At 41.8% G+C, this 14,199-nt stretch overlaps 1 protein-coding gene across 1 annotated transcript in view; it reads right to left on the bottom strand.

The window, feature by feature from the left end:
- The window catches only part of MNS1 (meiosis specific nuclear structural 1), a 123,342-nt gene extending 111,488 nt beyond the window's left edge, over window positions 1-11,854 (bottom strand). Inside the window, 2 exon segments of the mRNA XM_030190410.1 lie at window positions 1,793-1,999; window positions 11,750-11,854. Of these exon segments, the coding sequence (XP_030046270.1) occupies window positions 1,793-1,999; window positions 11,750-11,755 (213 nt within the window). The 5' untranslated portion in view covers window positions 11,756-11,854.
- Between the last annotated feature and the right edge of the window lie 2,345 nt (window positions 11,855-14,199).

Below are 14,199 nucleotides of genomic sequence, written 5' to 3'. Positions count from 1 at the left end.
TAGTCCAGGACCTTGAGCATCTAGGTCCTGAGCTCGTCCCCCACGTCCAAATGAAATGGAACAGCCTCAGCCATTTCCTTTACAAAAGAGGGGAATGAAAGGCTCTCTGGGGGAAACTGTCTCCTTTCAAGTGGAGGGAAGGGTTCACAGGGGATACCATAGGACTCATCCTCCGAAAAGTACCTTGGGATCCTCCTCTGATTCCCATGACAGCAACTCATGAGTAGGCTGAGACCGAGCCTGCCTCAACTTAGAGGAGCGACGAGGAGTCAGCTCCCACCTCGACTCCGGCGACGCTTCCTCCACCGACGTCAAGGGGGTACCAGCTTGGGTGGCTGTCGACACTGGAGTTGGATGCCGCACCACAGGCTGAAGGCCAAGCAGGGCCGCAATAGACGGCAGGATAGGTGCAAGCACCCCCTAACTGCAATAGGCAGGATAGGTGCAAGCACACCATTGCAAAAGGCCATCCAGCAGCTCAGGAAGCAAGACCCGGATACGCTCATCAAAGGCCGACATGGGAAAAGACTGAATTGCCGGCTCCGGGACAGGCTGCAGTACTGGTGGGGGCACGATGGGAGTCGGGTTCTGGCTGCTAGGACACTGACGTATTGGCACCTCCTAGATAGAGGGGGAGTGGTCCTTCTGGGGCAGATGTTTCTCGGGTGCTGAATCCCTCAACGTTCTGGAGTTTCTGGCACGGTGTGTCAAGGCCGACCAATGCCGATGCTTCTTGGCCTTCGCCCGGAGTTCAGCATCAATGTCAAATCTTCACACCACCTCTGGGTCTGGTCTGACACTAGCCGGTCCCAGGGGCCCTGCCTAGCAGATGGCATCGAAACAGCTCGAGACCCACTCAACGCACTACTACTCCCAGTGTCCACGGGACTTGAAGAAGCCATACTTACCGGCACCGCCAACCTAGATGCCAATGTCGAGGAACCTGGCTCCAAAAGTCTTCTCACGTTGAGCCTCTCTGGACAGCTGAGTCCTGTCCTTCATCCAAAGACAAAGGACACAGTTAGCAGGGCTATGGTCAGACCCTAAGCACTGAAGACACCAAGAATGGGTGTCTGTGCCATAGACTGTCCAACTGCACTGGGAACAGCGCTTAAAACCACTGGGAAATTTAGTGGGCATGGATGGAAAAACCTCCACAATCAAATCAAAAGATGCAATGAAACCTGAAAAAAAGGGGTGAGGCACCAGAAAAAAGTGAAGGGAAAGAAAAGTCTAGGCCTAAACGTGGCCTAAGATACAAAAAAAGAAAGGAAAAATAACTAAAACAAGTACGGGTGAAAAATTCGCCAAAAAAGCTGAAAAGGAACAAAAAAGAAAGCTCTTCCAGACCGGACTTGAAGAGAGATCACTTAAACGCAATCTCTCCTCACCACGGTAGAAAAAGAACTGTGGTAATTGCACCCTCATGCTCCACAAAACTCTGTTAAGCTTGTTATAAGCTCAGGACTGGGCAACACGGCACCATGTTACCTAATTGTGAGAATTGATGGCCTGCTTGTCCTCGGAGAAGTGACTGCATATCCTTGAGGTAAGTTAGCATGGAAACTATCTACACTGTAGGATCCTGCCAGGTACTTGTGACCAGAACCGGCCAATATTAGAAACAGGATACTGGGCTCAATAGACCTTTGGTCTGACCTTGTATGACAATTAATGTTCTTATATTTGTCCTGCTTTCTTCCCCAAGACTAAACAGAAGGTAAAATCCCTCCCAGGGAAAAAAAAAACCCCAGAAAGTAACCAATTAACTAGAAATATAAAAATAGCACACCTTTTCAATAGATTCTTCCATACACCTCTCATACTCTTCATCCTTTAATCTGTTTAGGAACCTCTTTTTGTCTATATGCTCTTCACTCTTTAGACTTGCTTCCATCTGCTGTTCTTTAGCCAGTCGTTTTATTTCGTCTCTTCTTATGCATTCTTTGCGTCTTAATTCTGCTACCAGTTTTTCTTGCTGACGCTGAGTAAACCTGTGCTTTGAAACCGACAAAGTGTAAATAAAGTAAATTATTTTTGAAACAGACTACAGCAGCAAATAAAACAAACAAACAAAAAAACACATGCAATTTGTCCATTTTCTATAGCAGCACCACAGAGCTTACTTGGATTTCCAGCTTTATCCTTATTTTCCAATAAAAACCTCAGGTCAATGGGCATATCATACAAGACTTAACATAGGTGAGATTTTTATTATATTTGGTTGTTTGCTCAAAGATCTGAGCAGCCAATCCAAAAGGACTTTCCATGCAGAACTCAAAATTTTACTACCTAATACTAGCAATTCTCACCATACAACTCTAGCCAGTTCTCCTCTGCAGCTAGCAGGACAGAATTTTATACTTCTCAAATTAAGCCATGTACACAGGGACATCGGCACATTACACTACCAGCTGGGCAGACGCAAGGAGATAAAAGAGAAAGGAAGCGGGTGGGAAAGGGAGAGAAATGGGGTAAAGAGCCAAGAAAGAGGAAGAGCAAAAGGACTGCAAAAGACAAGAGAATGGAAAGAGGAAGAAAAAGAAAAAAGTGACAAGAGAGATTAAAGGTCTGAAGTGGAATCTACTAGGGATGTGCTTTCATTCAGTTTTGTTTTATATGTGAAAAGAAGTGAATATTTTATATATATATAATTGCATTTACCCCAAAATGTGACTTTACAAATATAAAAATACATTATGACCAGAAATGTCTTAGAATTACTCCACTCAAATCAAAAAATGAAGGCAGTGGTTAAAATTCCTCCCACAAAACGAACAACCCATTGTAAAATCCATTTTACTCAGGTATCCCTTAACCTATCTAAATATCTTCAAAGAAAACCATTAAGCAAATTAAATTTATATTATTTGATTCTACAACTATCATCGGGGGTAGGAAAAGCCTCAGAAAAAAAGAGCAGCTATAGCACTTCAAAGCTCTCCTTTTCTCAATCATTGGCTAAAAAACCTTCCCTGCTTTTTTAATTATCAAACGGAACACAAGTGGCTTATTTAGAGATGTATAAGAAATGTCCCAAAAATCATCAAACAAATTAAATGATATCACTTATCTTGGTTCTTAGATATCCTGGCAAGTATCTCCCTTTTGCAGTCCCTTTTGAGAGGTTGAGGGACATCTGAGTAAAACTGATTTCAAAATTATTCCAGTCATTACATCTGCTCGGTCTGGTACTTCTCCTTCCACAGTTATGCAGTCTACCACGCATAAGCTGGCTCAACATTTTATACATAAATTTAAACAGGTTAGACGACCACAGCTTGATAGGGGAATCCCTTTTGACCATCACAAATTAATTCATATTGAACTTGTGACAGGTATTCCAGTGGAAAGGATTTCAGAGGTATTCCAGTGGAAAGGATTTGAGATTCTTTTACTTAGATTATATCTTTAACAGTTCATTCAGCTCTTGATAAGCTATCACATTCCTATTGCTCTCTGGATACCTGTCCCTCCTTTTTATTAGGAGGTGGTGGTTTGGCTTATATCTTTTGTAAACACAAGAAAGAGCTGATTTAACTTCTGTAAGTAAATATATAGCTATTGCTAGTATACCTTGATTGACCAAGCTTTTGGAAATCACTGTAACCAGGCAGTGTGCAAATCACATTGACTATTGAATGTTTGCATCAGTCTGGCTTCAGGTCATTGCATAGTATGGAATATTTGCTTATTATGGTTTCATATGTTAAACAGTATTTAAGCTGAGGCCGTCAAACTATTTTACTATAGTTTTAATCATGGTCTGTTATTACAAAGATTGGGAAAGTTGGACATCTCATTAGAAAAGTCCATAGACCACTATTAAAATGGGGAAAATCCACTGCTTATTTCTAGAATAAGCATCATAAAATGTATTACAGTGTTCTGGGATCTTGCCAGGTACTTATGACCTGGATTGGCCACTGTTGGAAACAGGATGCTGGGCTTGATGGACCTTCCGTCTGTCCCAGTATGGCAATACTTATTGTACTAGGTTTTTGACTTGGAATTCTATTTGTGGTATCCCCCAGGGCTCTCTACTTTCTCCTTTATGTTTATAGGACTACAGAATATTTCCTATGCTGATGACATCTTTATATAAATACTGGGTCATGATATGCCTTTCCAATCATTAGATAAAGTGAGAGTACATCAATGTAGTCACAAACAAATTACCATGTAGAAAATAGAGCACATCTAAAAACAAACTATGGTAAATGGATAGGAAATACAGGAGTCTAAATAACTTTTTTCAAAAATAAGGAGGAAAAGACCTTATAAAGAACAAGATCAACAATATCGGGGCTCGATATAGATGTAGCAACTTTACAATGTGATCGGTCAAAACATAATCATCAGTCTAGAAAAACCTCCAAAAATTGTTTGATGGACTTGACAAATATCAAAACTTTAATTCTCATTTATAACGTCTACCAAGCAAATATCAAAAATTTACTTAATTTAGGGCGCAGAGCAAAGAAGCTTCACCATATGCAGGTTTGACGGTACCACAGAATCAAAATCTGTTAAGAAACCAATCTTCAAGCATCTTCAGGCGATTCACTGTATAAATGCCTAGACTTTCTCTTAAAGTAGACTACGGTTCATCAATGTAGTCAACCAATGGATTCAGGGACAGATTTTGAAACTTAACAGAACTAAGACAAAAGTTCTCTGGCTTTAGTAATACCCAGATTACTATTCCTTCAAGAATTACTTTATCCTCAGGTGAGACTCTTCCATTAGAATCGCCCTCTAGGGTTCTAGGTGTTTCTTGATACAACTGAAGTAAATACCTTAGTAAAAAGCTTTTTTTTGTGCTAATTACGTTCCATAAGAGGAGTTAATGGTTAGCACAGTGGGCTGAGAACCAGGGGAACAAGGTTCAATTCCCACTGTGGTTCCTTGTGACTCTGAGCAAGTCACTTAATCCTTCATTGCTCCAGGTACCAAAAAAAGCAGACTGTGAATCCACTAGAAACAGAGAAAGTTCCTCTCTGTAATACGTAAATTGCTTTGGCTGTAAAACAGAAACACGTAAAAGAATCTAATAATTTGAGCCTCAGCATTTTAGTGTTTTGGTCCAAGCTATTATTTTACCCCAACTTGATTATTGTAATTCATTATCTGGGAGATTCTATATACAGCGCTAAAGCTGCATGCGCAAATCAGTGCATATTCCGGATTTGCACACGCAACTTAATTGATGAACCAATCAGATCTAATAATTGGCTAACAACCAATTATTGGTGTTAATTGGGATTTACGTATAGATCACATTCTATAATGATCCGCGTGTAAATCCTATAGCATGTAAATTAAAGGGGGCACTTCCAGAATTTATGTGCACTATTACAGAATAGACCCCACTGGCACCTAATTTAGGCGCCGCCATTTACACCTGGTTTCAGCAAGCGTAATTGACGGCACCTTAATTTAGGCACCATTTACACACTTCCCTATTCTATAAAGGGTGCGGATCCTTTAAAGAATAGTGTTCAGTGCTTAAATTTTTCAGCACCATTTATAGAATCTAGTCCTATATGAAGGAATTGCTACTTGTTTGCAAAATAGACTTTCTGCTGCAAAAAAACAGCAGCCAGATTGATTTTTGCTGAAGCAGAATGTCAATTACTGTCAAAAGGTTTATCCTTTGTTCCTACCTGCCCTTTTGAACCCTTTCAAATAAGGGTTGAGTTAGAAAAGTTTTTGAGAACTATGCAACTCAAAATATTTTTCTCAGAAAAAAATGAAGGACCAGTAGATCCGTCCCTAGTCAAAAGGAAATCACGGTGGTCTCCCCCTGGACCAATGGACCCCATTTTAGAGTCCTTTCGTCTTCTAGCCCTTAAAGACTTTGACAAAGTGGAGAAGAACACATACAAGAACAGGAGATTCAATTTAACAGTTGATGAAACTAGAGCATTGAACTCACTTAAATCTAATACTAAGATAGTCATGAGGAGGGCTGACAAAGGGGGAGCCATAGTGATCTAAGATAGGGAGAAGTATACTGCAGAAATTCATAGACAACTTCAAAATACATCTGATTATCAGATATTGATGAAAGATCCTACACCGGAGTTGCAACAACACATAGTAACATAGTAGATGACGGCAGAAAAAGACCTGCACGGTCCACCCAGTCTGCCCAACAAGATAAACTCACTTGTCATTTTTTGTGTATACCTTACCTTGATTTGTACCTGTCTTTTTCAGGGCACAGACCGTATAAGTCTGCCCAGCACTATCCCCACCTCCCAACCACCTGCCCCGCCTCCCACCACCGGCTATGGCACAGACCGTATAAGTCTGCCCAGCACTATCCCCATACTTTATTTAACCAGTAGAGCATATGCAAGTGGCATACTGACACAAAAGGAATATCATTTTTTGAATACACCTCAACCGAAAATTCCAGTGTTGTATACTCTCCCCAAAATCCATAAACCTATAGTAGATCCACCAGGGAGACTCGTCATTTCAAGTAGAGGCTCTTTACTAGAGCCCTTTTCGATGTTCGTTGATGGCAACCACTGGTATTAGATGGAGAATCCTATTTAAAAGATACTAATTTTCTTCAAAAATTAGAAATTAATCGCTGTTTAGCCCGATCCTCCATTATGGCAACCCTTGATGTCTATACACCGTTATTCCACAAGATGAAGCTTTGGAAGTGCTACACACTTTTTTCGAGATGAGAGCACCTGGAAGGGTTCCTACGTCCTTCATTTTGTCTTTAGCCACCATTGCAATGAAGAAAAACTTCTTTCAGTTTGAAGACACTTTATTTCAGCAGATCTCAGGGGTTGCAATGGGGCCACTATGGCCCCCTCAGTAGCAAATCTGTACATGATGGCATTTGAACAGAAATATGTTTACACTGCCACTTTATATAATATGGAGGGATTATGGGTTAGGTTCATAGATAATGTGTTCCTATTATGGACAGGAGATGAACCGACATTAAAACAATTTGTGTATGATTTAAACCAATGTCATCCCTGTATACAGTTTGTGCTACACACTGACCCTGTGGTGATCTCTTTCCTAGACGTATTAGTCCATAACACAGGAGATGGCTTCACAATGACTATTTTTCATAAAAGTACTGATAGAAACACATTTTTACTGTATAAAAGTTTTCATCAGAGTACTCTAAAAAATAGTCTGCCTTTCTCCCAATTTTTAAGATATCGTCGGGTGTGCTCAAGTGATAAGGATTTCAAACACCAATCAAAGGATTTGTCCAACAAGCTGTTGAAGCGTGGATATCCGGAACAATCGGCGAGCAAAATTCAATCATAGAGAATTATTGCTTTTACCCAAAGCTGCAAATCCAACCAAAGAGGGAGACAGACTAACCTATGTCATGCAATATAATCCGTGCTTGCCACTTATAGCAAAAGCCATAAAAAAAACATTGGCCATTGATTCAAACAATCCCCTATCTTTAAAGATCCCTACATTCGTTTCGCCTACAGTCGGGGGTAAAAATCTCAAAGAGCATTTAAGCCCAGCAGTGCTACGGGATGCAGCGATTGGACAACTAAAAAGTAATCAAGGCCACTTTAAATGTGGCAATTGTGCTGTCTGCTCCACTATGGAAGAAACAACAGAATTCATCAATTCTGCAGATCAAAGAAAACACAAATTGAGAACTACCACATCATGCAAATAAGATCATGTGATATACTGCTTGAAATGTCCCTGTAATAAAACATATGTAGGGCAGATGTCTAGGAAATTAAGGACCCATTTAACTGAACGCAAGAGTGCCATATACTTGGATAAGATTGGACTACCTTTAGTGGCACACTGTAAGCAATGGCAACATAATTTCAGTGACTTTAGATGTGTCATTTTGCAAGCAGTTTACTGTTCCACCAGAGGAGGAGATATACCTCGGACTTTGTTACAACTAGAACAGAAATGGATTTTCCGATTAAATTCTTTAGAGCCGAATGGCCTCAATTCACGTATAGAATGGTGCCACTTTTTTAAAAGTTTTTGAAGCTCTTTTGGACACATCATACACGATGTGTAAAGCAAATGAGTCATCCTTTGAATGGATTGGTTGAAATCAACATCAGCATCTGACGTCACTTAGCATATATAATAAGAGCCATTCTGAATTGCTCTAGCGCTAAGCACAGGCATGATAGGAAAGAACCTGAGACCGTTTCCAGTACAGTTGATTTTTGGATGCAGTTAATAGAGCACTATGGATATGTTGATTGCGAGTATATAAGTTCTTCCTTTTTTTGTCTACAGAAGCAGCCCCACTACCAAGACCCTGAAGCAGCAAGACGAAATGCTGGCCATCATCGGCTTGGGGTGAGGGAGAGGAGGAACGAACTTTAGCTGAAGAACTTCCTAGTGCTGGTAGCCAGCAGTTTGAAAGATAAGTGCTCTTTCAATACCACGTTTTTTGCATTATAATGTAGACCGGTTCAGTATAATTGCTAATTTGAGTGATATTGAATATGACGTATCATTTTTTGCTTAGTATAACTGCAAACGTGTGAGTGACATTGAAAACTACATATCACTCTTGGAAGGTTTTTTGGCCAATGATGAACAGAGGATCTATTAAGACCCATTTAAGCTCTAGTAGATGGCTAAAATCTAGGAGCTCTATGAGGCCTTTTTCCTTCCTATATTATTCATAGAACGGTACTACATTTAGAGTTTTACATCATTTTCATTAGGTGGAAATTAGTGTAATTTAGTATTATCTAATGATTTTGCATTTCCACACTCTAAGCATTTTTCATAGGTTTAGTTAATACCAGCATTTACACATTATTGCATACAATGAAAACCCCCATTTTAAAAAGCCAGTATTTACACATGGAAATCTATAGTACATAGATTTTTTTTTTTTTTTTTTTTGGGGGGGGGGGGTAATTTGGATGTGATCGGGCTTCAATGAAACTAAGTTCTACATATGTATTCCCTCTGTAACAGGACTATATGTGTATGTGGGGAAAAAATTGTGTGCTAGAATTTACACCTCTTCAAAAACATGTACAGGTTTTTAAAAAGTGCTTGTTCAGTCAGTCCTTTACAGGGAACGAACTATCCTCTTTAATCCACTGTTGATTTCCTCCTCCAAATAGTAAAAGAATGCAGACTCTGTAGATACTTAGCAGCAGGCACACATAGGTTTGCAAGATGGCTGACACATATTGAGTGGAGGAGTAGCCTTGTGGTTAGTGCAGCAGCTTGAGGACCTGAGGAATTGGGTTTGATTCCAACTGTAGCTCCCTGTGTCTCTGGGCAAGACAATTAACCCTCTATTGCCCCAAGTACAAAATAAATACCTGTATATAATATGTAAACTGCTTTGATTGTAACCATAGAAAGGTGGTATATCAAGTATCATCTCCCTCTTCCCCTTCTGTCAGCACTTACACATGTAGATTGCCATGTTTCTTCTGTTGATGTTTTCACATTTATAATTATAAAATGGATGCTCTTATCGCATACTCCTGCATGTATTTTAGAAAAGGCTCTATGTCTGCAGATCCTTTTCTGAAATAGAACTGAACTTGTATACCTATCAACCTAAGACCTATCTAAAATGGGCCTTTATGTATGTAAAGTAACACAATGAAATTGTACAAAAAATGTTAACAGAAAAGAAAAAAAAAGAAATAAGGGGTCCTTTTACTACAATCTGGGTTTAACACATTATAACACAGGATTTTACCATGCTGAGCCCAAATTTAAACCAACACCTTTTTGGGGTATACTCTCTATTGTAGGTCATGGGTTAACATTACAATTAACGTGCGCTATCTGCTCTGAGTTAATATTAACAGCTAACTCCTCCATGCCTACTCACTGCCCATGCCATAACCCCTAAGAGAAATTTTCAGAAAAATGCAGTAATGCATGATTTAACGCTCAGTATCAATCAAGCAAACTGCTGTACACAACCCCTTACGTGCTGGTGCGGTAGCCTATTGCCTTGTGCCCTGTTAAGTGCTTAACACCCTTTAATAAAAGGGCCCCTAAATGAATTACAGGCAAAACTATTCCCCAGCACATCCCTCCATTCCCAGTTCTAATGGCAAAACTCTGAAAACATTTCTAAAATTGGATTTTGCAACATAAAATCAGTAATATACATAAATTTTTAGCTTGAAAATATCACCTTATATTTACAATAATAAATCCCTAGGATCAGAACCCCTAGGCATACCCCCTAATTTTCCATTTCAGTTTCTACTCTGACATGGCAACACAAGCCAGTCTATATTCCCACAAAGCCTTACTGAATAGGAACAGAGGTGGGGTGCTGAATGCCCAGTGGCGTAGCTATGGGGTGGGCCTGGGTGGGCACAGGCCCACCCAGCAGCAGCACCCCACATCAACATCTCTCCTTCTCTGCGGCATCCCAGCATCTGCCCACCCGTTGCGAAACCCTGTCCCTCCCTGGTGTACCTTACAGGCGTCCCCGGCAGTGATTCATTATTGCTGCCTGCCGGCCCTGCAGGCTTCCAACGGCCAGGTCTCGCCCTCGCTTTCATCATTTCCTGTCTGGCTGGACCTGGCCGATGGAAGCTTGTGGAGCTGGCACAGGCAGCAATAATTGAATCACTGCAGGCACTGGGGACACATATAAGCAGTGGTGTGCTGGAGCGGGCTCTCACAGGCTCGCAAGAGCCGGTTGTTAAGTTTTTAAGGATTTTGGGAGCCGGCTGTTAAAGTAGGGCCCTCCATGGCTACTTTAACAACTGGCTCGCAAAATGTGGGCTTGGACCCCCTGCTGAATTCTCTTTTACTTTGCTGGTGGGGATGCTGAGCCCTGCCAGCCAAGTAAATAGACTGCTGCTGCTCCCCGCTCCTTCTTTGCAGCTCTGGGCAGCAGGCTGGGACTTCTCGAGCATGTGAGAGAAGTTCCAGCCTGCTGCTCAGAGCAAGACATTGGGAGTGGTGGCAGTCCATTTATTGGCTGCCAGCAAAGGTATGCCTAGTGTGCCCGCACGAAGGGAGGGAGGAGAGAGAGGCAAGTGTTGCTCCCCCCCCCCCCCCCCCCAGCCACCCCTGGCCCTTCCAACTGCAGAGCTGGCTACGTCCGGAGAAAGAGCCTGTTAAAAATTTACCAGCACACCCCTGCATATAAGATACACCAGGGAGGTACGGGGTTCAGCGATGGGCGGTCAGATGCAGGACACCACAGAGGAGGAGAGATGTTGATGTGAGGTAGGTGAAAAAAAATCTATAATTTTTTTTTAATATCTCGGGGGGGGGGGGGGGGCAGGAAGGGCCCATCTAAGTTAGCTCTGGGCCCATCCAAAATACTGGGTCTGGCTACGCCAATACCACATAGCTATAACGGGATAATTCATATGCAGGTTCTTAAACAAAGAGAAATCGTGGTCTTGCACGATTCTGAACCCCTTTTAACTTTGACCTTACCGAAAACGAAATCTCTTTTATCAGACCGGCAACGGCAAGGTCATTCATTTTGACTAAAGGCAGATTTCAGGGCTGACATCTCCGTCCCTCTAGCACTCTCTCAATAAGTTGAAAAGGGTCATAAAGGCCAAGCAAACTCGTAAAATCAGAAAGTCATAAATAGGTTTGTTTAAGAGAGAGATAAATAGTGGGAAAGTTTTGTTTTTATTTTTAAAAGAATATATTCGTCTCCGCGAACACTCCTAAAACAAAATTTGGCGCGTAAATTAACAGAGCTTCCACCAGCACACTATGTAACTTAAAAAATAAATCTTACCATCATCTTCGTAGGAAGGTTTCACGGCTGCCAAAAGCAGCATACAATACATACGATCCAAGAAAGGGAGAGAGAGCTGTGTGAGATCTCCTAAGAAAACGCCACAACTCCTATAGTCTCCACCAATCCTCAGCTACGCTTCACTCCTGTTGCCATAGCAACAAAAGCATATCCCGACACTTCGTCTTTACCTACTTCCCAGTTATCTTCGCTCCGATTGGATAAAAAGTTTCCCAGCCAGCAGCGATCTTCTTAGCTGTAGTAGTAGTATCGTATTCCTTCCGACTCCGAGCAACTACATAATAGGAAACTTATCACATTTGCTTCTCTGCAGGGGGTTTTCTCGTTTTATTTTGACCTACAAAGTTACACATTCCAGGAAGAAGACTTATTTGGCCGGTCTTGGTTTTAAGCAAGGAATTTTAATAACAGGAACAGGACTATTCTAGTCTCTGGCGGCGGCTTGATGCTGGGCTGCACGATGGCGCTACTGCCGCAAGTGGGACCGTGCCACTACGAGCTTGGCCCTGGCGCAGAACCTGAGCCGCTGTGGCAAGCAAAAAAAAAAAAAAAGGCACAGTTTTTTCCCACACCAATAAAATATTGACACAGAAAAGGGGAAGCTTTAGCTAGTACCGACTTAATGCAACCCAACAACAGCGATTGCGCTTTTCCTTAAGGGGACCAGTAAGAAAAATAACGATAACTACGCCCCACAACACCGAAATCCGCAATATAGCATTGCAAATAAAGCAAGCTCTGCAGCAGTGAAACATTTTGAATGTAACCCCCCCCCCCTTCCTTCACAGACACCTCGAAAACTCCCCTTACATTTCCCTTCCCAAAAAGGGAGAATGCAAAACCAAGGAAAATTTTAAAAACTTCACAAGTTTGCTATTGTTTAACAATATGGCGGCAAGCTCTGCCAGTGGTTTCAGCTCAGATAATGATTGACTAGAAGCATAGGAGCCGGCTCTATGGGTGCTTGAGTAACCCCAATATTGAAAAAATTCCTTGTATGTGTCCAGGGCGAGGTGGTTTCCATTGGACTTGGCACCACCAATTTATTTTGAAAAGTTGGCACCTATGAGTATGGTGAAGCTTGCATGCTCAGGCTGCTGCCGACCGCCAAACACCAGCCACTACATCTGCGCCCTCATCCAGCTCAATCATACGCACAGTGTCGAGCCCCGCAATAAGGTGCCTCTGTGTTTATAGGTATGCGCGGCGTGTTTTTTCTAGCAAAAAAGATGCCGGTATTCAAATGCCAGGCCACCCTTCAGGGGTGGGTTGATTACTGAGGGACCCACCCCATAATAGCCAAGCCTCCTGCAATCAGTCACAGAACCTATGGCAAGGCAGAATTTGTGTGTAGAGCCTAAGCTCTTTCATTAAAACTTGAGATCCATGGGTCAATTTTTCAGCAGACAGTGGAAAAGGTGCCGGTACTCAGTACCCCCTCAAAAAAAAGCCCTGAGTATGCTGCACAAACCGGCATGTTTCTAAATATACCTGAGATAAAATAGCAATATACAACAGCCGGGGCAGATGCAGCAGCAGCTGATGTTTGTTTTGGACATACCAAGATGGTGGCTGCAGGGGGGTGGGGGCATCTTCAACTTTGTGATGTCATGCTGCGCCTGTCTTCATTAAACCTCCTTGGTTTTAAACTTACATTCCAAAGCTGTGTAGTATTTGTAGTCTATGATTCTATCCATTGAAATAAGTACTGCAGGTGTTGTGCTAGTTATAGTGTTGCAGGAATGGATGCATGAATTTGTGATACTTCAGGAGTCAGACAGCACACACCAGAATGAGAAAGTAATCTTCTTTATTTGCCAGCAAACAAAGCAGGACATCAGCATTAAGTCTCTTCTTCTCTTTGTGTCTTTCTCTCAGCTCTCTGTGTCTTTGTCTCAGCTGCTTCTCTTCTTATGCTGTCTTCTCCTTCTTCTGTCTGTTCCTTCTGTCCTTCTCTTTCTTCTGAGCTCCTTCTGACGTAAACTGCTTCTGCTCCTACTTAAATACTGTTCTAAGCCCCCTCCTAGCCTGGCCCCCCCCTTACTCTCCAATTGGTTAAGGAATAGATTGGTCACTTTGCCTCAACCAATCATTACTTTTGAAATATCAGTTACATAGGTTTGGTATTCCTCAAACTGACCTCTAACCTGGGGCCCCTTAAGCCAGACATTTGGTCTCCAGAACTCTTATATTTTCCTTATGATTAATGTCTCATCTATAGCTTAAACTGGGTTCCCTTAGAGACCAAGAGGCCCTAGTGAGATTGGTTATTCTCATATTCCTAGTCTGGTTCATACTAACTGCTAACTAAACTCTGGCATTCATTAAAGAGGTCAAAAGTCAGTCTTACTTAATAGCATACGGCTATGGTCTGTTATTACTTTCAGGAGGCCAGTCCTACACTTAGCTATAATTAATCAAGACTTTTC

This window comes from Microcaecilia unicolor, chromosome 1 (assembly GCF_901765095.1).
Source record: "Microcaecilia unicolor chromosome 1, aMicUni1.1, whole genome shotgun sequence".
Lineage (NCBI taxonomy): Eukaryota > Metazoa > Chordata > Amphibia > Gymnophiona > Siphonopidae > Microcaecilia > Microcaecilia unicolor.
This window is presented reverse-complemented; position numbering and strand designations above follow the sequence as displayed.